A 22,829-nucleotide genomic window follows, 5' to 3' on the forward strand; every position below is an offset into this window, starting at 1 on the left:
AGCTTAATTTCGCCGGATACACGATTCTTGGTTGGAGCCCATTGTCTTTCAGTGTTTGAAATATGTTATTCCAGGATCTTCTAGCTTTCAGAGTCTGTGTTGAGAGATCAGCTGTTATCCTGATTGGTTTACCCCTAAATGTAATCTGCTTTCTTTCTCTTGCAGCTTTTAAAATTCTGGCGAATCGGATTCAAATACATATCAAAAAAATTATACATCATGATCAAGTAGGATTCATCCCTGGGATGCAAGGCTGGTTTAATATACGGAAATCAATAAATGTTATTCACCACATCAATAGACTTAAAAATAAGAACCATATGATCATCTCAATAGATGCAGAAAAAGCATTCGACAAAGTACAGCATCCCTTTATGTTCAAAACGCTAGAAAATTTAGGGATAACAGGATCATACCTCAACATTGTAAAAGCAATCTATGATAAGCCACAGGCCAGCATCATTCTGAATGGAGAAAAACTGAAGGCATTCCCTCTAAGATCTGGTACAAGACAGGGATGCCCTCTCTCACCACTTCTGTTCAACATAGTCCTCGAAACACTGGCCAGAGCAATTAGACAGTCAAAAGAAATTAAAGGCATAAAAATAGGAAAAGAAGAACTTAAATTATCACTATTTGCAGATGATATGATTCTATACCTAGCAGACCCAAAAGGGTCTACAAAGAAGCTATTAGAGCTAATAAATGAATTCAGCAAAGTGGCAGGATATAAGATCAACACGCATAAATCGAAGGCATTCCTGTATATCAGCGACAAATCCTCTGAAACGGAAATGAGGACAACTACTCCATTCACAATATCCCCCAAAAAAATAAAATACTTGGGAATCAACCTAACAAAAGAGGTGAAAGATTTATACAATGAAAATTACAGATCCCTAAAGAAAGACATAGAAGAAGACCTTAGAAGATGGAAAAATATACCCTGCTCATGGATAGGCAGAACTAACATCATCAAAATGGCGATATTACCAAAAGTCCTATATAAGTTCAATGCAATGCCAATCAAAATCCCAACAGCATATCTTGTAGAAATCGATAAAAGAATCATGAAATTCATATGGAATAATAAAAGACCCAGAATAGCAAAAACAATACTAAGCAGGAAGTGTGAATCAGGCGGTATAGCGATACCAGACTTCAAACTATACTACAGAGCAATAGTAACAAAAACAGCATGGTACTGGTACCAAAACAGGCGGGTGGACCAATGGTACAGAATAGAGGACACAGTAACCAATCCACAAAACTACAACTATCTTATTTTTGATAAAGGGGCTAAAAGCATGCAATGGAGGAAGGATAGCATCTTCAACAAATGGTGCTGGGAAAACTGGAAATCCATTTGCACCAAAATGAATCTGAATCCCTATCTCTCACCGTGCACAAAAGTTAACTCAAAATGGATCAAGGAGCTTGATATTAAATCAGAGACACGGCATCTGATAGAACAAAAAGTTGGTTATGATCTACACGCTGTGGGATCGGGCTCCAAATTCCTCAATAGGACACCCATAGCGCTAGAGTTAACAAATAAAATCAACAAATGGGACTTACTCAAACTAAAAAGTTTTTTCTCAGCAAAAGAAACAATAAGAGAGATAAATAGGGAGCCTACATCCTGGGAACAAATCTTTACTCCACACACTTCAGATAGAGCCCTAATAACCAGAATATACAAAGAACTCAAAAAATTAGACAATAAGATAACAAATAACCCAATCAATAAATGGGCCAAGGACCTGAACAGACACTTCTCAGAGGAGGATATACAATCAATCAACAAGTACATGAAAAAATGCTCACCATCGCTAGCAGTCAGAGAAATGCAAATCAAAACTACCCTAAGATACCATCTCACTCCAGTAAGACTGGCAGCCATTAGGAAGTCAAACAACAATAAGTGCTGGAGAGGATGCGGGGAAAAGGGCACTCTTGTTCATTGCTGGTGGGACTGCAAATTGGTGCAGCCAATTTGGAAAGCAGTATGGAGATTTCTCGGAAAGCTGGGAATGGAACCACCATTTGACCCAGCTATTCCCCTTCTCGGTCTATTCCCTAAAGCCCTAACAAAAGCATGCTACAGGGACACTGCTACATCGATGTTCATAGCAGCTCAATTCACGATAGCAAGACTGTGGAACCAGCCTAGATGCCCTTCAATAGATGAATGGATAAAAAAAAATGTGGCATTTATACACTATGGAGTATTACTCTGCATTAAAAAATGACAAAATCATAGAATTTGGAGGGAAATGGATGGCATTAGAGCAGATTATGCTAAGTGAAGCTAGTCAATCTTTAAAAAATAAATACCAAATGACTCCTTTGATATAAGGGGTGTAAACAAGGACAGGGTAGGGACGAAGAGCTTGAGAGGAATATTTACAGTAAACGGGGATGAGAGGTGGGAGGGAAAGGGAGTGAGAAGGGAAATTGCATGGAAATGGAAGGCGATCCTCAGGGTTATACAAAATGTCATATAAGAGGAAAGGAGGGGTAAGTCAAGAGAATACAAATGGAAGAAATGATTTACAGTAGAAGGGGTAGAGAGAGAAAAGGGGAGGGGAGGGGAGGGGAGGGGGGATAGTAGACAATAGGACAGACAGCAGAATACATCAGACACTAGAAAGGCAATATGTCAATCAATGGAAGGGTAACTGATGTGATACAGCAATTTGTATACGGGGTAAAAGCGGGAGTTCATAATCCACTTGAATCAAACCGTGTAATATGATGTATTAAGAACTATGTAATGTTATGAACGACCAATAAAAAAAAAAAAAGTGAAAAAAAAAAAATAAAAAATGTTTATGATATTTATGAGACTAAATGAAAACTGTAAATTATGACATTTATGAGACCATTGGAAATTTGAACACTGATTGGATATTTTATGATATTAAGAAATGAGCACTAATTTTAGGTATGATAATAATACTATGGCTATGTTAAAAAATAAGTCCTTCTAGAAAAATATACTAAAAGTGTTTTTGGACCATGGGGTTTCAAAGTGATGTGGGGTGGGGGCGGGAAACACACAGTGTGGGTAGGGGGTTGTTGGGTCAGTGGTGAGCACATGGAATTTGTCTTACTATTCTGTTGACTTTTGTGTACATTCAATCTTCTCTTTACTGAAAAGATTTCCCCACCTTCTGGATTTGACCAGAATGCCCTACAACAGGGAGATTGACAGGGCTTCTGCCATCTTGACTCAGAAATCATTGTCCCCGTATAAATACTGACTTGCATGAGTATTTTAAAGTATAACTGCATATCATGCATTTATCAAGGTTTGGATAACAGAATAGCAAAACCATACAATGAGGGCTTTCTTGAAAGCAGATATTGGGTTAATAACTGAGCTGCCACATTCCATCCTTATTTAAAAAAAAAACCCTGTGAGGTAGGAACTATTATTCCTGTTTTGCAGAAGGGAAAACTGAGATTCAAAATAACAGAATAGCTAATGACTGAAAAGGGTGAGGCCTGCTGCCAGGACTGCATGTGAAGCACTTGTTCTCACCCACCAGAACATTCTGCCTCATTGGGGAACACATCCCAAAGCGGTGTACAATATGTACTGAAACAATCCTTGCCAAGGCCACGTAGGACACATTTCCCCTTCAGGTTTCTACCTATCTGGCCAATCCAAAATTGCTTTTGGACCTTCAAATAGAATGTATAAAGTCATTTTAAAAAGCCATCTACCCAGGAGGCAGCTTTATTTCTTTTATTACAGTTGCTCTGTTTTATATTTTTAATTGAATGTTTTAAATTTTGTGCTTGCACCCTGAAGCTATTTTATTGCGAAGCATGCAATTTTATAAATCAGATTTTATAAAACCCAATGATTAAAGTCTCTGATTGCAGAGGGGGATGGCTAAAGAGCAGAGTTTTCATTTTAGGAACTCGGGACCAGAATTTATGCAGAAAATTCCACGAGCACGGTAGCTTCCATCGGCTCTTTTATTTGTATCCTGCTGGAATGGAACAGCTGGAACGTTGGCAAAGCTGAAGCCTCAGCAGAAACACACCTCGTTAGCTTCCGCATTTGCTATGATTTGGAGGAGAGGAAAGGATGCGTTTGCTTAAAGGTCTGCATGCCCAGGCAACAGCACATGGGCTTTTATAATGGCTCAGAAAAGGGATCCAGTGCCCTTGGAAGTCATTTGAGCAAAAATTGTTAACTTCCCTTCCCTTATTAGAACCACCATGTACTTGAGGCCCACCTCATTCTGGAAAGTCCCTAGTGAATTCATGATGGGACATACTTTCATCAAAATTCAGATTCAAGCCCAAGGTCAATGTTGGGTATCCAGCAGACATCCTATGGATTCTTCCTAAAATAAATGGCAAATTCCCCTTCTCAAAAGGGAAGAAGAGAATACTTGAGTCTTTGAGAACTCAAACTTAGAGCTTCGAAAAGTTTTCTCTTTTTTTTTTTTAAGAAGGTGTAATGATTAAATAGAGAACACTGAAGGAGTCTGTACGTGTGGTTTGAGGCCTCTCCACTGCGCCATCGATGCCCTGCGTGGTTTTGTTACTTGAGGTAAACAGGAGTAAAATGGTGGTTCCCATCTTTAAAGCCTTCTCCTTTGGAGACTAGAAACTCTGGAAAGCCTTTGGGCCAACTCTGGAAGATGTTTCGTTCTATGGTGTGTGACTTTTGGTTTCTTCTTCCGTTGCCTCCTGGTAACTTCACACAAGGATATGTTGGAGGGAGGTCCTACTCTAGAAATCTCATATTCAGTCAGGAAACTCAGATATTGGGTCCACATTGCCCATTAGACAGTCTTTCTGGCAAAAGTTGGACGCCATATTGAGATGGGGAGCAGAGTACTTACAGACTAACCTGAACACCACCCTGGCTAGTTTCTACATTGAGGTTGCTGTGATGTTTGCCAGTGGCCGTACTGGTTTCTCCTAACAGATCCCTGTCACTGGTGGCCAGAATTAACTTTTGCCAGGCCTTACCAGAAAGAAAAACCTAACAAGTCAGACTGCTGCCTGATGTGTCCAAACTGCAAATTTCTGATAGTTCTCTGTTTTCTTGAACCTTGAGAAGGTGGTCAGTTCTGTAGTTACACACGCTGGGGAATCTAGGAGCTAATTTAGAGTAAAAGAAACAAGCTTCCACAGGGGACTGGCAGCTACAGCTCTGCATTATTTATAAGCTCTTCATCTCAGTGACATGAACATGAGCTAGCAGTTTCAAAACCATGGGGCTTACATGTCACTTAGAGTACAGGAGACATCAGCAATATCCTTCTTGGTAAAAACGAAGACGACTCTGATTCCATGAGGGAAAATAACATATAATATGGTGGTTTCAAAATGTATCAACATGAGTCAGCCTCCTTATATCAGAGAAAAACATTCGGCATTTGGTTTTTTGGGATTGGCTAACTTCACTTAGCATTGTTTTCTCCAACGCCATCCATTTACCTGCAAATGCCATGATTTTATTCTCTTTTATTGCTGAGTAAAATTCCATTGTGTATATGTTCCATATTTTTTAATCCAATCATTCACTGAAGGGCATCTAGGGAAGGGGAGCATGGGAGGAATAGATCAATTCTAGATAGGGCGGAGGGGTGGGAGGGAAAGGAAGTGGGCAGGGGATTAGCAAGGATGGTGGAATGTGATAGACATCATTATCCAAAGTACCTGTATATAGACATGAATTGGTGTCAATATACTTTACATACCAGAGAAATGAAAAATCGTGCTGTATACATGTAATAAAAATTGTAATGCATTTTGATATCATTTATTTTAAAAAATAAAAATATATCAACAAATCTTCTAACACGCTTCCTTTCAATGGGTAAATTAGAGCCCTTGAGTTTGGCCTGCACTGAGTGACTTAGTTCTAGTAAAAAGAATATGGCAAAAGTAATGACATGTGACTTCTGAGATGGGATTATAGAAAGAGTTCTCTCTCTTTATCACTGTGGTATTACTCACTCTGAGTGAAGTCACTCAATAGCTCTAAGGAGAAGCTCACGTGGTGAGGAACCAAGCCCTCTAACCAGCAGCCAGCCTCAGCCCACTAGCCATGTGAGTGGGGGTCATCCCCGAGGCAGGTCTGCCATCAAATCAAGTATACGATGGCAGTCCTAGCCAACATCTCACCTGCAATCTCATGGGAGACTCTGAGATAGAACTCTGCAGTTAAGGAAGTTCTGGATTCCAACTCTTAGAAAACACGTTTATGGTTTTTAGCCACTAGGCATTGGTATAGCAGAAATCGATGACGAATACAACAGGAGTAATGGAAGTCTGCAGATATGTGCTTCATGGTTTCAGTCATCTCCCTGTGACCCTTGTCCCTCCATGCACATAGAAAGATGATTTACCTCTTTTCTTATGCAAGAGACAATCCAAAGCAAGACTGCCAAATCCTCAAGGAGCAAAGTTTCTAGAAAAGTTCTTGAGTGAAACACCCAGGCTTTAATTCTGGCATCACATATAGGTTGGAAGAATTTACTGCTATTATCACCAATGAGAAGCACAGAGGTTCTCAATAGGTTGCAGAAGAGCCCAGTGAGTCTGTGAGAGTGGACACTGAAAACCCAATTGGATACCGGCCCTCTCCCCTACTCCTCTTCTCACATTGTGCTAGAGGTAGGAAACAGTTTTGGAAAGGAAATGAAGGAGGTATTTCACTTACTTCATGATAACAATGTAGATCAGGTACATCAGCACGAGGACCAGAGACTCCCACCTGCACACAAAACAAGAACAGTTAAAGAAGGTGGTCATGGGTAGGCAGCCGTGAAGCCCACCAGTCCACACAGAATACATCTGAGTCTGTCTGAATGGCCAGGGGGGCAATGCAGGTGGTCTCTAGTCTATAGACATTTTTCACACTGTAAGTAGTCTTCAATGATCTTTCTCTTTCTTTTCCACCCAAAGGGAAACAATGCTCCTTCCTCTCTTGTTACTAAAGAGCTCCTGGACAGCTGAACACAGGCCTCCGTGTATAAACCTGTCCATGGCCTAATCATCCACTGAGATTATTCAGACGCATTTACAAAGAGCAAACTGAGACTAGAGGAATAAATAGATGGGGAGGTCGAGGGGTAGTTAATTACGTAGGAGCTAGGAAGAAAGGGTAGGGGCCAGAGAGAAATAGGAGAGGGACACAGAGACACACAGAGACAGAGAGACACATAGAGATAGAGACAGAGAGAGGGAGAGAGAGAGAGAGAGCAAGAAAAAAGCAGGGAGGGGGAGAGAGAGAGTGTGTGTGCATGGGTAGAATGAGTGGGAAGGAAAAAAGTTCAGAGAAAGGAAGAAAAAACTAATGAAATGTTTGAGCTTCTTATAATTTGAATATATATCTTTTATTTCCTTTTGTTTTTTAGTAACTTCCCACCAAAACACTGGGATCTTGTGTTCTGAGCTCCCTTTTGGTTGTCAAGATACATTAGCTAATTCAGGGAGTAATTCTGCCTTCAAGAGAAGGTGACTGGAGAAGGTTCTGAGGGGGAAATTCCAGGTTACGGCTATCCTTCTTTTCAAATTTCATGTTTAGGAGCTGATCGTAGATAAATATTTGGCCACATGTATAAAGGACAGACATACATGTTTTAAAAAAAATATGGCATTTCTGAAAGTGAGGAGTTGGAGAGAGGCCAGATCACTGTTAAACAGGGGACTGGGCACATAAATTGTAAGTATGTCCACCCAGTGAGCTACCACACCTCCACACCCCTGCAAAGATGTACTTGTCTACTGCATTTCTATAGTAGTGATCAGGGTTTGGGAGAAGGCATCAAGGTGTCCAATCTCCTCCACCTTCTGCCTGAATCATTGCCCTCTCTTCTCATCAAAGGGTTGGGGCCACTCCATCTCAGTGTCCCCACTGCCAATCCACATGGCAAATATCTCCAAGTGCCTCTCGTCTAACTCTCACACCGTCAATTCCCTGAAACAAATGTACATGTATGTGTAGTGTAAACTTCATGGGAAAGTTCAACTTCTTTCCCAGCATTCAATTAGAAGAAAGATGGATTTTTAAAAGACTCAATTGGAGGTCACTGAAAAATAAACCAGCTTCCATGAAATGTTATGGACAGGTTGAGTTAACGCCAGCAATTTCTAAAAAGGTATATTTATACTCTTTTGAACTCTTTGAGACTTTTAGAGTTTATTTTTGCTCAGAACAAGTCCTTCTGTTGGTATATTCCAACCAGGTTCCCTCTGGCCATTTTTCAGGGAGGCCTGCTTTCTTTGGCTTTTCAAGTTAACTTTGTGGGCCTCTGGAATCAGGGTTCACAGGAGGCCTCCCCTATGTTGAATGAATGTCTTTGTCTCTTTGAGGTCTCTGTGCCATCCCCCCTTGGCTTTTGTGGTCTGATCAAGTGTCTGATCATCAGTGCTCTTTGGGGTTCCTTTCCCATGTGCCATGAGCATCTCTAAGTGAACCCATGATTACATGTCAGCCACCTGCCTCCCCTCTGGCCTGTGGGAGCCTCAGGTCAGTGCTGAGCTTGATTCTAGGTTATGTGTCCAGCTCTGGAACAGCGTGGCACACACCAGGTGCTGAGGAAACAAGTTAGGTGGACTGGATCCATCTCCAGGTCTCTGAAGTCCCATGGGTCTCCTTCCCCTCCTTCCTACTCTTCTTCCCTGGGATGCTGGGCCTCTTCTCCACCTTCCTCTCCTGACCACAGCTCATTGCTGCTCTCTGAGGATCCAGTTCTGGAGTAGGACCTTGGTTTGTTTCTTCCCATTCCCAGAATTCCATTTGGAAACACTTTCAACGGGTGCCTGATTCTCCTGTGAAAGATCGTTCTTTCTTGGACTGGGTTGCTACTCTCTGTGCACATCCGGAGGGCACTGCTCTGACGTCCTAATCACAATAGCTCAGGAAGAGAGTTTCCAGGTCATGGCCCACGGTTTCTCTCCCAAAGTCACAACTTGAGAATCAAAAGAAGACATAAAACATCATCCCGGGGTCTTCAGACTCCCAGAACACACATTCCAGATTCCTTCTGACGTTGTGAACCTGGCTGAGTGACCATCATGGACTCGTGGATCTTGCTCTGCAAGTTGAGAATACACCCCAATAGGTGGGTCTCGGATGCTTTCTATCTTAAGTGTCTTTGGGATAAGTACCTAACATACATTCTCCTGCCTCTTGCCTTAGAATAGAACCCTACCTGGTTTAGGCAGCAAATGATCTCAAGGAAGGTAAATCCCATCTCTAGTCCCAGAGGATGAATAGTTATTGATCTAAAATTGTAAGTTATTGATCTAAAATTGTAAGTCTAACCCTTTACCCAAATCTGGCCATTTGTTGGTTAAGGCAGACCTAGTTGTAACCAAAGAGATATAAGGTGAAAGGGTACTAAGAACAACACCAAAGCCCCTTCTTCCCCCTTCTTATCTTCAATACAGACTTGATAGCTGGAACCACAGCAGCCATCTTGGGACCATCAGAGAAAGGCTAAGAGAAATGCATAGCCACTGCTCCATTTCCATCTGGGATACTTGATATCTAAGAACAATAAATCAGTATGGCTGGGTTTTCTATTCCTTTCTATTGAAAGCCTTCCTGACTAGTTGCTGACCATGAGTTCTTGGCTGAATGTGACATACTGTACTATGAGACAGGAGTGGCCAGGGAATCTAAACTGCAGATGATAAGAAGACCTTGTACACTTGGTCCTCCTTATCTATGGGTTCCACATCCATGGACAGAACCAACCACAGATGGAAAATATCTGAAAAAAAAAAGCTCTGTATTGAACATACATAAACTTTTTTCTTGTTCTGTAAACACCATAGTATAACAGCTATCTGTACAACATAGACATTGTGCTTAGGTATTGTAAGTAATCTAGGGATGATTTAAAGTATATAGGAGAATGTGTGCAGGTTGTGTGCAAATAATGGGCCATTTTATTTTATTTTTAATTTTAATTTAATTTATTTTTTGGTCCCAGGAATTGAGCCTGGGGTACTTGACCACTGAGCCACATCTCCAGGCCTTTTATTTATTTATTTTTTTAAATTTTGAGACAGGGTCTCACTAAGTTCCTTAGAACCTTGCTGAGTTGCTGAGGCTAGCCTTGAACTTGTGATCCTTCTGCCTTAGCCTCCGGAGATGCTGGGATTACAGGTGTGCACCAATGCGCCGGGCTAATCATGGGACATTTTATGTGAGACTTGAGCATCCACAGATTTTGGTATCCTCAGGGGATCCTGGAACCAATCCCGAAGACTGAATTTGTGCTTGGCAAAGCTCATTTCATCCTAAAGAGTACTCTAGTTTCAAAATAAACACAGCTGAGATTACTTTCCTTTTGAAGATGTGGAATGAATTGATTACCTGCTTTGAAATCTCTAGGACAGGCTGGAATATTCTATATGAAGGAATGGAATTCGCTGTTTGAAGTATCACTGAAATGTTCCTGTGCTTCAGTTGCACAGATTTAAAGAGTCTGAGTTTCAAGAGAGAACTCAGCTCACATGCACCCTGTTTCAGCAGGACAAATGCTTACGACTGGCTGGGTAAGAAGGTGAGAGAAGCGAACAGTGACCAATAGTTTCAAGTTCAATCTATATTTTCTTTCCTTCAGTGAGCCGAAATCCCTGGATGTCCCAAAGCAGTTAAAGGCCAGTGGTGCAAACTTTAATTTCCCAGCCTCGCTCATGTGAAAAATGCTCTCCCGTCAGCCCATGCATGTGATAACGATAATTACGCAACAGGCCGGCGCTCTGGGACTGGGGTTATTTTGGTGCAATGAAAGCACCTCCTGGCTCCATTCTTCCCTGGAAGTTAAAGCTGTGGATGGTTTCTGAGTCCAACATCTTCCAGGCTAGGAAAAAGGCAGATCCAGGGAACAGCCACTCAATTGTCTTTGAATCATTTGTGATTGAATCATGAGGGCTCTGAATTCCTTAGTGGCTCATCTACTGTTAACAGATGACCAGGAGGTAGTGGAAACTGCAGGAGGTAGGACCTTGGGGTCATGTCCTTGGGGACTCCTTCTTGTCCTTGCTCCTTCTTCTCTCTCTCTGCTTCCAGGCCACCATCAAGTGAGTAGCTTTGTTCTGCCACACGTCTCCACCAGGATGTTGCAACTCACCACAAGTCCACAGTTTCTACAGAAAACATTTCTGATGGATGGCTGACTACCACTTTCTTGGCTGAACAGGATATACCACTGCTCAATGAGCTTTAGGTTTGGTGAAGGAATCTATAAACTGTGATGACAGGTCCAAGAAACCTCCGAGTCTACAAGCAAAAATAAATCTTTTCTCCTTTAACTTGTTTCCTCAGGCATTTTGTCACAGCAATGAAATGCTGACGAACACAGCTGGGATCCCCTCACATCACGGGGGGGGGTGTCTTTAGAATGAAGCAGAAATGGACTCCCCCTTACTAGCTCCAAAACACCTGAAACACTGTAAAAGAGGTTTTGAGGATAATGAATGAAACTGGCTTATCACAAAACCTGCTCTTATCTTCCCACCCTGGTTTGTATTCAGCAATGTCATGGAGATGGCAGAAAAAGAGCTCCCCTGAGAATGACAGCGACCGCCCTGGATTGGTCTCTTTTGGTGGTTTTCAGCAGTGGAACAGTCATTGACTTCACCTGCGACCTTAGCTTCCTTTGTCTCAGCGTCACACACTAGCAAAGACTAGCAACAATGAGCAACACCCAGTCACCTACTGTTTGCTAAGTCAGAGCAGCAGCTTGGTTGATCGTGCCATCGGTTTGCACAAGTTTACTCCTGGAAGTTTTCTTGCATTTAACCCCCAAGGACATGGGGAGAGGAAACCACCACCCCATTGGGTGGCCACATCCAAGACGGGAACAGGCTCTTCCTTATCTCTGACCTGGGGGCTCCCAAGCTACTTGATCCCTTTGAGGCTGTTGATTATTAGTGCTCAAAAAAGATACCCTTCTTATTTTTTATGAGTCAATATGGAGATTATGTGTCCGAAAGGTCACCCTTGGAGGTGGCCCCCTCCCTCTTGGACAGAGGAGGGAGAGAGAGAGAGAGAGAGAGAGAGAGAGAGAGAGAGAGAGAGAGAGAGATTGATTTGTCAAAAAGCTCTCTTAATAATACCCTGGTATAATACATGACATTTATCATTAACATGATGATAGGTTCCCTGCCGCCTTCAAACTCTGGAAATCACAGAGATGTCCTTTGACACAGAGATGCCCGCTGGAGCAAAGGGTTAGAACAAAGCCTGAGCGTTTCTTTTGCAGAAAGTGAAGCCCGGTGAAGGCTCTACTTCTTTCCAAAGCTCATTCCTGGCTTTAAGTGATGCCATGAAAGTTTTATAGCTACAGAGTCACTCTTATTCCTAAAAAGTTATTTCACACTCTTCTACTTCTAAAGATTAAATATTTGAAAAAAAATATAACAGGGATGCACAGCACGGGCTATTTCTATTTCCATTTCAAATATATTTGACTTGCTCAGAACTCATTTCAAGAATGGGGATTTGGACAGCTGTCCACAATGCAAATATCCTTCCATAGATTTAACCTGGACAAAGTTTTCTATTTAAAAAAAAAATTGCTGGTTTTCAGAGCTCTGAGATTGTTTTCTTTGAATGTTCGGCAGAACTTTAGTGGGTTAAAGGTCACTGAGGTGCCTGGCTCCTGGCTCCTCAGATATAGATGAGATTTGGAATCTTGAACTTGGTTTGGATACTGAAGGAGTTTGGATCTGGAATGTCCCCCAGAGACCTATAAGTCAGGTTCCTGGTCCTCAGTCTGGCATCAGTGGAAAGTGGTGGAACCTTTAAAAGGTAAGGCTTAGTGGAAGATCTCTGGGTCATTGGGGGTTGTCCTTCAAGAGGATAGTGAGATTTAGCCCTTTCCTCTTTCATTTACTTTGTAACTATAACTAGTTTTGTTCTGTCATGCACTCCTGTCATGTCACAGGCCCCAAAGCAAGAGGGCCAACTGATCATAGACGGAAACTTCCAAAATCTTGAGCCCAAACAAATCCTTTGCTCTTTATATGTTGCTTATCTAAGTTATTTTGTTATAGTACCAGAAATCTGACTAACACAGATATAATTTTAAAGGATCAGCCAAATCTCAACCATAGCTTAGCAAATGGTTGACTATAGAAAGACTCAGCAAAGTCACAACATCCAACATGATTCAATAAAGACACATCTAGCTGTGAAGATTCTGAATGGAAGCCCCCACTCCAGTCCAAGAGAAAAAACAATCTCTGCTTGATGAAAGCCCATTGAAATTCTTTGTTGAGATGGACAGAGGGTTCCCAAGAAATCTAGTTGTTCCAAGTTATCATGGCATTTCCCTTTCTTTTCTAAACCCTAACTCTGGCCTTCAATATATTTGGATCTGTAATATAACAAGAGAAAATTGGAAAAGGAAAAAAGGTACTTACCAAGAAACTTTTTCATCATAAATGAACTGTGAAAAAAATAAAAAAGGATAGATTAGACACACACACACACACACACACACACACACACACACACACACGATGTTTTTAGACTGCACACCATCCACCCTGCTGACACGGTGGTAATCTTGTAATTTCTATCTGACATGGAGTGATGGCAAAAGCAACATACATTGTGGGCTTTAGGTCTGGAAAGGCAGGTAAGAGCAGGGCAGGTCCTTCCAAATGCTAGTCCCTTATGTGCCCCCTGTGAGATTTCTACACATCTCTGGGAACCATGTAGCCCCTTCACAGTTTTTTATGCAAGTACTTGAAATTCTACATACTCAATAATTTTTTTTCTTTTAATAGACCTTTTTGTTCGTTTGTTTTTTAAAAAAACATGTTTCCCCCCAAGACAACTTTATACCACAACCAGAAGTGAGAGATCAGCATCCCTTTTCATCACATTTAGAGATTAACCCTGAAAAAAATCAGTATTTACAGATCCTGGGTAGACACTGTTGGTGGCCATAACGGGTCAGGGGCCTGCCTTTCTGTTAAGGAAAAAGGTTATGGAGGGTCAGAAGGAGTGAAAGACACAAGCGCCAAACCAAGTCTCTCCTCATCTGTTGGGACCGAGAGAGAATACACCACAGGGTTTCATTTACTCATATCCCTAGTTCATACACCATCCAAGATCATTTCCCACTTTGTGGCGAGACTGGTTTGATTTATACAGGGAAACCCAGTCGCAGAGAACATGAGACATTTTCAGGGGGTTCCTCGATTTGTTACTGAATTGGTTCTAGATCTTAGCCCTGGTTCTAATTTGAAGTTGCTTTCATGACACATTTATCTGCCCAAATGACTCCTTGGGGAAATCAAATGGGCACATACATTTTGTCCAAGCAGGAAGCTAATGACATGGTTTGTAGCTCTTTCTTTCCAAACTCCCGTAGAATTTGGCTCCTTTGAGTAAGATCATCTCTAAGTGACCCTCCCTTCAGAGGCAGAAACCGACTGGAGACCCCAAGGAAGATGCCTGCAGGACCACTCGGGTATAAAGGGCCACCATGACACCAGGATGGTAAAGGAAGCCAGCAACGTGGGCCTTGCTTCTGTCCCCAGTGATCGGGATCAGCAGCACTTGTGTTGAGTTGCCGACAACACTGTCGACACAGCTCGCAAGACACCCACAGGTCTTTCCAATGAACTTAAAGGTCCAAAGGGAAGGCTGAAGAGGAAGGAGCTGGGCTTGTTTATAGCTCCTTCTGCCTAATAAGCCACTGGAAAAAAACCGTGTCTTCATCTTTTCTGTTATTCTCATCTTCGTCATCAGAATTCAACAAGTTGACATTTGGAGGAGAATGTCAAACCAGAATGGGACGAAAATGAAAGAAACAAAAGGAAATGACCCCATCATCCAGGTTGGGTCGGGTGGCATCTCTTCCCTGCGAGGCATTCACAGCTGTTCTGTAGAATAACCAGCTTTACAAAAAATTGTCGTCAAGAAATAATGAAACAGATCCTGTCATCTAAGACGGAAAACATTGTCTATTAATTAATTAATTCAATTTAGTCTCAGCAATGGGCTGGAACAATCAATTTGTAGCCACTTAAGAGAATTCAAGATACTGGAAAAGAGTTTATTAGACCAGGCCAATTTAATTTTCTTCTATCAGGGAAGGCAGACAATATCATAGGATATGAAGGCAGTCTTTTCTAAGCCCTTATTCTGGGTGATCTTCTCCACGGGTGGAGGCACAGATCCCACAAAAGGATTAGCTGGTGTGAGCTCACCCTGGTATTCAGAAAAGTATTTTTTTTTTTTGTGTTTTTTTTTCCAGGGCCCAGTCATGGGATCAATATGGCTTTAGCTGTTGATTATTTCAATGATCCTATAAAAAAAAAACTTAGAATGAGCTTAATTATACAAAAAACCCCAAACTGAGAATGGAATGTATGGGGAGCCCAATAATAAGAGAAATAGTGGGTAAAGCCAGTGAGATTGGATAAGATACCCAGGTAGGGACAGAACATCAGGAATCGAAGTCAGGAGGAGGGTTGTGGCCTGTGGAGTTGGGATTGGGATGTGGTTCAGGGAGGCAGACAGAGAAATGCAGGTGATGGAATATTACTACCAATAAATGGTAGAGCTCTAGAAACATCCAAGCCATGGAAACAGTTCTCTCTCTGATCTCTGTCTGGCCCAAAGAAGCCCCATCACTCAGGGCGTGTGACCGCTACAGCAAAAGCCCAGAGGACTCAGCTGCCCTGTGGCTGATGAGAAAACATGGTTCAGGTTCATCCCTCTTCTTAAGTGGATTGTGTAGAGAAATGAGGAGACTCAAAAGAACAAGAAAATGGATAACACGGACTAGAAATCAGACCTGGAAGAAAATCTAAATGGAAACAGGCTTGTTTCTTGTGAGAAGGGAAAAGTGAGTTATGAACTTCTCTAAGCATTCACTGGGGTCAGATGGAGGAGGAAGGTGGCTGGACACCACTTCTTCAAAGGACTGAAAATAAGAAAATGGTCTGGGGTGCATGCAGCGCAGTGGCCCAAGCTTAATATGCTTGAACCAACCTGGGTACACCCCCAGCACCAAAAAAAGATAAAAAGAAAAAAAAAAGAAAAAGAAAAAAAGAAAAGAAATTGGCACTGATCACAGAGGTAAGTTTCCTTTAGGTGATGATATTCCTGGAACATCCTGATGGGACGTTACAATCTCTGTGTCTGAAAACTTTTGAAATGTAAAGAACAGGCATTACTTTGGCTTGAGGCTGTTGATGGATCAGGGTGAGGGAGTGATGGATTTGTTATTCTTTAAAGATTTTCTTATTGAAGTCCCTTGACACATTCCTCTGTTTTTATTGCTTTGGCTAGAAAAGAAAACAGAGAAAATAACCCCCTTATAATAATAGCACTATTCCTATTGTATAAGAAAACCTGCCATCATTTATACTCATCTAAAACAAGAAACAGCTCCTCCAGTTCCAAGTGTCACCATTAGGTGGTGCTCATGCTCCAGTTCACTGAACAGGTCTATTCTGCCAAGGTAGAGAAGTTCAAGCCCGTATTCAAAGCTCCCTTAGAGCTTCCTCCAGGAGAGGAAGCACCTCCAGGTGGGCACACCACTGGAGGGCTTTCAACTACGCTATTGCTTTGATAAGGCAAGGTGGCATTGGAGGGACAGTTCCTGTTTAAAGCTCTTTCTTGGGGACAAATTATCTGTGTCAACCTTAGTACTCATGTGAGTTGCAAGGGAGTGACCTCCCATTGTGGTCTTTGAAATTGACCCAGACTTTTTCCAATTAGTTTTGAATGCAAGCCTTGGGTAAGCATCTCATCTTTCTATGCTCTGCTGGTTGTTTGAATCCAGGCACCGGAATAGCACAGAGACCACACATGGGTAATGCCAACCGATAACTGGGCTCCGTATTTGCTGAACATGGGCTAGGCAGGGACCCTGGCCTCTGACCCACATGCGGTTCATCCAGAGCTATCCTGGGCTTCACTCTAAGGTTTCCATGTGTTCTACATCTGCAAAAGCGAACAAACAGGAATGAATTAAAAAAAAAAAAAAAAAAGCCCTTATTTCTTCCAGGCTTCCCAGAAATGGCTGGGTACCATGGAAACAAGCTTGTCAATCCTTGTGTCTGCTTCTTCCAAGCAAGACAGCCAGGTAAATTCCTAGATATCAGAGAGTTCCAGGGAACTGCCAAGGGAATGGCATGTTCAAAATGGAAGAGTGAGAGGGAAAGACAAATCAGGAATGGGCGAGGTATGGCCAGGAGAGGAGAGGCCCAAGGCAGGCATTGTCTCAACATCACCATGTCAGTCCCTGGGGTTTGCTTAGTGTGAGCTGTAACCATCAAACAGGGGCAACCACGTGGCTGAAGCTACGATTTCATAGCCTATCTTATAATCAAGCTCACCGGTAGAATTTTAAGCAGTGAAAATAATAGGAGAAAATCAACACCATCATGTTTTTTTTTTTTTCCTTGAGAGAGACTGAAACCTTGAAAATCTCTCTTTTCTTGCTATAAAATGGAAATAGGCCCCCTACAGAATCATCCCATTCAATGGTGTGGGGACTCCCAGAGCTGATCTGTACTTGGAGTTTTTATTTCTTCTGTCCTGGGAGCAGGGGGTATGGGTGGTTTAGCTGAGGCCAGGGCAATTATATCGAAGGAGAGTAATCTCATGGAGTACATAGAAAAGCTGACTACTCCGTGCATCGGTGTGCATATGCTTTGAGGTTAAATGGTAAGTCTTACTTCAGAACATCTAGAGGTCTGACTGGATAGTGCTAATGATTGCAGGAAGGCAGGAAATAAAGATAAAACCTAGAAGTAGGGATTGAGAAGAGCTGGTCATCTCATACAAAAACATAAGGGCAGGCTACAGGGAAGAAAAAGGGATGTGAAGATAATTTAGGATATAGGGAAGGCTGATAAAGGATTACATTTGCTGGGCATGACAAAAAAACCAAAAACCAAAACCAAAACCAAAAACAAAAAAACACAAAACAACAACAACAATAACAACAACAAAAAAAAAACCCACAAACTAAAATTTCTAAGTCATTTTCCTTGTAAAAGCTGGGAGACTCTCTTTTTGCATGGTACATTCTCCAAGCCAGCTGACCCATGTCCCTGTTCAAGAGCGAATGCAAGGATAATCCCAGCCCCCTCATTTTTCCAGCATTATTCAAAACAGGTCCTTTCTCCTACGCACAGCAGTGACTGAAAAACAGGTCACCTTTGTATGCTCATCATCAGTTTGTTTCAGGACCTTAAAATTCGACCTCAGTCATTCCCTGTGAGACTCTTATAGCCACCACTGTGGTTCCCACCTGGCCAGGAGGACAACTGAAATGTAATAGGGGGATAATAAGCCTGAGAGATTCCAAGTCTCCAAATTGGAAAGTGAAGCAGCTAATTCCCAGTGAATAAGGGGTCAAAGAGAGAGGGGTGGTGGCCGGAGGGCTAAGGCTAGGGCTAGGGCCCTGGTGCCAGCTGGGCAGTGAAGGACAATCATCAGTGTGACCCATAAGATTTCTTTTCTCCCATAGAAAGATAAGACGATTTCTGGAGTATTTAAAATTATTAGTTGTCTTCACACACACACACAAAATAATCCCAGAAGGTGAAACAGTAAGACTACTCTTCTCTCTCTAAAAAAAGATCACAAAATAAAGGAAGCAGACACTCCTTTCTAACAGGAAGATTGTGAGGTGGGGACAAGCAGGCTTTTAAAGACTGTAAGAAGCAAATTTTATTGGAGGAAAATTTCAAGTTCTGTGTTGGAGCAGTCTAGCTAGACCATCTTAGATACCTGCTCTGGGGAGCCTGAGACGTGATAGCTCTCCACCCTCAGGCAAGTCATTTTACCTCTGGAGCCTTGGCTCTGCCATCTGTAATATGGGACTCATTTATGGAATCGCTAGCCTACATAGTCATGAGCATCCACTGATAAATCTTCTACCAATGTGGTGCTCAGTCCCATTGAGTCAGTGCTTATTGGAAACTGTGGGTGCCTGTGAGAGTGTGGGTACATTTTCCATGGGACAGTTTGCTCACTAGAATTGCACCATCCGATATGGGAGCCACTAGCCACATGTGGCGATATAAACGTAACTTAATTAAAATTCAGTGGATTAAAAATCCAGTTCCTTAGTCTCACTGGCTGTATTTCAACGCCCAGTGGCCACATGTGGTAAGTGGCTACCCTAGTGAACGGCACAGAGTTCTAGACCATTTCCATTACTGCAAAAATTCTGTCGGAAGCTGTTGTGGTTTGCATGACTGTCCCGCAAAGATCTGTGTATTAAAAGCTTGGTCCCTCTGATGGCAATATTTGGAGGCTGAGAAACCTTTGAAAGGTGCAGCCTAGTGTGAGGTCCTTAGGTTAGGAGGGTCATGCCTTTGAAAGAAGTTGCAGGACCCCTCTCTCTTCCTGTTCTCTCTCTTGCTTCTTGGTTTATGATGTGAGCAGTTAGCTTCCCTCCTGCCATAATGTGCCAACCTTGCCAGAGGCCCAAAATAATAGGGCCACTTGGAAATGGACTAGAACCTCCAGGATCATGAACTAAATATACCTTTTTTTTCTTAATAATTGCTTTGAGTATTTGGTTATAGTAACTTGAATCTGACTAATACAAAGCACTGACTACCTCTGGCATTATTGAAGCTGGGATCATTGCAATGAGTCCTCTGGAGATGGAAAAGGAAATGTTAGCTTGGATCAGCCTCACTGCTGTGCCTGTGCCTAGGTGCCCTGAGGAACCACCCCAACTGGGGTCTATGGCTTCCTTGGCCCATCATCTGTAGATAGATAGCACTTGTGAACTGGACTTCAGCCCCAGCCCAAGCTATGGGAAACCTGTTCCACAGGTTTCCCTCCTGTCAATGCTCACAGTCCCTGTCCTCAAGCAGAGATGAAGGGTAAAAATAAAGTATTTCTTTTAGGGCAGCTGTTTAGACTGGTGATGTAATGAATCATTTTGCATTTATGTAAATTACATGATTATGTAAATTACAGTAACATTTCAATATAAGAAAACTGACAGGGCTGCTGGAATTTGGAGAAAGGGCAGGACCAGGAGGCCCGAGATGCCCACGGTCCAAATGATCAGAGAGAGGGGCAGAAGAGAAGCAGCAGGAGAGTCTGCGATGGTGTGCAGACATTTGTTGGACCTGTAGGGTAGATGCACACAGGAATGCACTCCAAAGAACCCATATGCTCCCACGGCTTAAGAGGTGACACTTTTCTTGCAGAGACTGAAGTCATCGGTTAAGCTTCCAGGCACATCCAGCTTTTCCATGGTCTGATGCTTCAGTGTCACAAGGGCTAACGGGCATGCTTGACTGAGGTGGGGGAAGGGCCCATGAGAACTATATAATTTAGTTCTTGAAATCATGATTGCTTTAGAAAATGACAGATTCTTAATTTCTTCTGCAGCCTCTTAAAAACAAGCAAACAAACAAGCAAACTAGAAAATAGCACAGAGGGAAGTTTAGGTGAAACCCAAATACCAAAGTGTACTGACTCTGTGCCTCTACGTGAACTGTTCTTGCTCTGTTAATTGCACAATGCATTTACTTTTCTTACTTTTGTGTTTCTGCTTTCCACCCTGTTTGTGTCCCATCTGCATCTGCTTATATTTCTGCTGATTTAGATTTCAGGTATAGCAATGCTATTTGCACTTTCCTCTGGATTCTGAGTGCCCTGCCCCTTCGTTGCCACCAGCATCTCAGGAGAAGCCTTTCTGCCTGCTGTTTGGATCTCCAGGCTCCATGGTTTGTCCTTGAGGCTCCTCTGTGTGTCTTTGAAAGACCCCCTGATGAGTATGTATATAGAAATGGCATCTGGTCTCATTTAATCCTGATTTACCCTGTGGGTGAATGAGCTCTTTATTTTCCAACCTCAGGGGACCAACAGTTATGCCTTCTGAACATTTCAGAACCATATAATGGGAGAAAGTATTAAAAAAAACTCTAATAGTTACATAAATTGTTTGGGAAGGTTAATAATTATTTTGTGGATAGGAGGAAGGTAGTTTTAAATAAAGGAGTTTTAAGTTCCTATGGAAGAATCTTATAAAGAAATCTGTATTACATAAGGAAAACTGGAAGAAAAATGATTTTATTATCTTGATATTTGGGGAGACCTAGAAAGAGAGTAGTAGGAAACCTTGACAAAAGCTAGAGTGTGTGTGAGCTATGGCCTGAGGTTGGGGCATGGAATCTAGATGTGGGGACACTGTGAAAGTTACTTTGCTGAGTGCTGTGCTTCTTGTAGGGAGACTCTGTTTTGCTTCTTAGGTAAGATTTTGAGTCTCACATGCAAATGACCCTGGGGAGCGTGACTACCAGTTAACAAGATTCAAATAATCCACCCAGAAGAATAGAAGTCAGGAATCCAAGCAAAGGAAAGCTACTTAGACTGCCAGCATTTCTTTTCCTTTGGGAATCTTTAAATTGTTTCTAAAAATCATCATTGCTAGGCCTCAAGTGAATACCGGGGGGAAAGTGTTTGCAGCCATAAAGTTGTGTTTCTCAAAATGCAGTGTAGGGCTGCTATCCTCCTGTCCTCTGGAGGTCAGGAAGATGCTGGTTGTAATGCAGCTTCTTGGATCCTCACCCAGAATCTATGGAATGAAATTCCCTGGGTTTTGCATTTCAAATAAGCATGCCCCTGTTTCAATGCCCACAGAAGGTAGAGGAATACCCGTTAAAGGAAATAGAACCAAGTGAGAACCAAGACCTAGCCTTGAAGACTCAAACCTGATATTTTCCATGGCTTCTTGACCATGAAGAAATGTGATTTTTCCTCAAAATCTAGGTTTGATTCAAAACAACTCTAATTTTAAACAACTGGTCTATAAACACATAGTCCAAATCTTCAGGTGATAGCAAAGACTCATTTTATCTTGCAGTTTGTTTCTGTCTGCAAGAAAAGCAGAGCTGCCCTGGCAGCCTGCTCCTTCAGCTACTCAGTCCTGTGATTTATGTACCACACCTTGAGGGCAGATGGTGGCTTGGCCCAAAGACCAGGATTGGGTGACAGTGTCATCTGCGGCCAGAAGCAGCAGAACCTCTTTACTTCTTCACACATCATTAGCAGCCATTACATTTATTTTATCTTGGACAAGTCAAGATACACTGGACAGAAGACAAGTTATTTCACACAGTCCGTGAGGTGTCTATGCTGAGAGCAGGGAAAGACTGTTGGGAGGGGATATCACTAAGTCTGTGCTTCCAGGACATCTCTTTATGAGCATAGTCATCTCTTTCTGGACTTTAGCAACATAGTTGTGTTCACTTACACTATCTTCTAAATGTGTCTCTTGAAAAAATAAGTTTAAAATTTAAAAATCATCCTGAAATACCCTAGAAGGGCAGAAGGGCACTGTGCAGTGAGCAGCATGGGTTGGTCCACGGAAGCACAAATCTTGCTAGAAAGAGTGTTTGGGAAGTCTGGCTGAGGTGAAGAGACCTCTAGGTGACAGATGATCAAACCTTTTCCACAGATAGCAACTGAGAATAAGAACACAACATTCCCGTGTGTCCTTAGGTCTATGAGCCAGGACTTTAAAAGATGAAGGATGTCATCAGTTCCCACAGAGCATTCCAACCCCTTCTGCTCAATCCTCCCAGTTATTCCTTTTTGAACCTGGGAGCTTGGGAGGATAGGGTTTGCAGCATGTATAACCCAATTTTCAGGGCAGACCTTGTGATGATTTGTAAACCCAAGATTTTCAACATCAGGAACTGAAGAACCTGTCTGGCTTCTCGTGAAAAGTCTCTTATCAAACATCATATTTATCTTATTGACACAGAGAGTTGCAATAACACAGTCTATAGGTAAATGCTTTGTGAAACAGGTGTGCAGATCCCTT

At 42.2% G+C, this 22,829-nt stretch overlaps 1 protein-coding gene across 1 annotated transcript in view; it reads right to left on the reverse strand.

Moving 5' to 3' along the window:
* The window catches only part of Slc24a3 (solute carrier family 24 member 3), a 448,141-nt gene that overhangs the window by 41,842 nt on the left and 383,470 nt on the right, over nucleotides 1–22,829 (reverse strand). Inside the window, exons 7-8 of the mRNA XM_026400702.2 lie at nucleotides 13,423–13,448; nucleotides 6,698–6,751 (exon numbers count right to left, since the gene is read on the reverse strand). Coding sequence (XP_026256487.2) covers nucleotides 6,698–6,751; nucleotides 13,423–13,448 — 80 coding nt within the window. The remainder of the gene's footprint in view (nucleotides 1–6,697; nucleotides 6,752–13,422; nucleotides 13,449–22,829) is intronic.

The sequence above is a fragment of the Urocitellus parryii genome, chromosome 6 (assembly GCF_045843805.1).
Source record: "Urocitellus parryii isolate mUroPar1 chromosome 6, mUroPar1.hap1, whole genome shotgun sequence".
Classification (NCBI taxonomy): domain Eukaryota; kingdom Metazoa; phylum Chordata; class Mammalia; order Rodentia; family Sciuridae; genus Urocitellus; species Urocitellus parryii.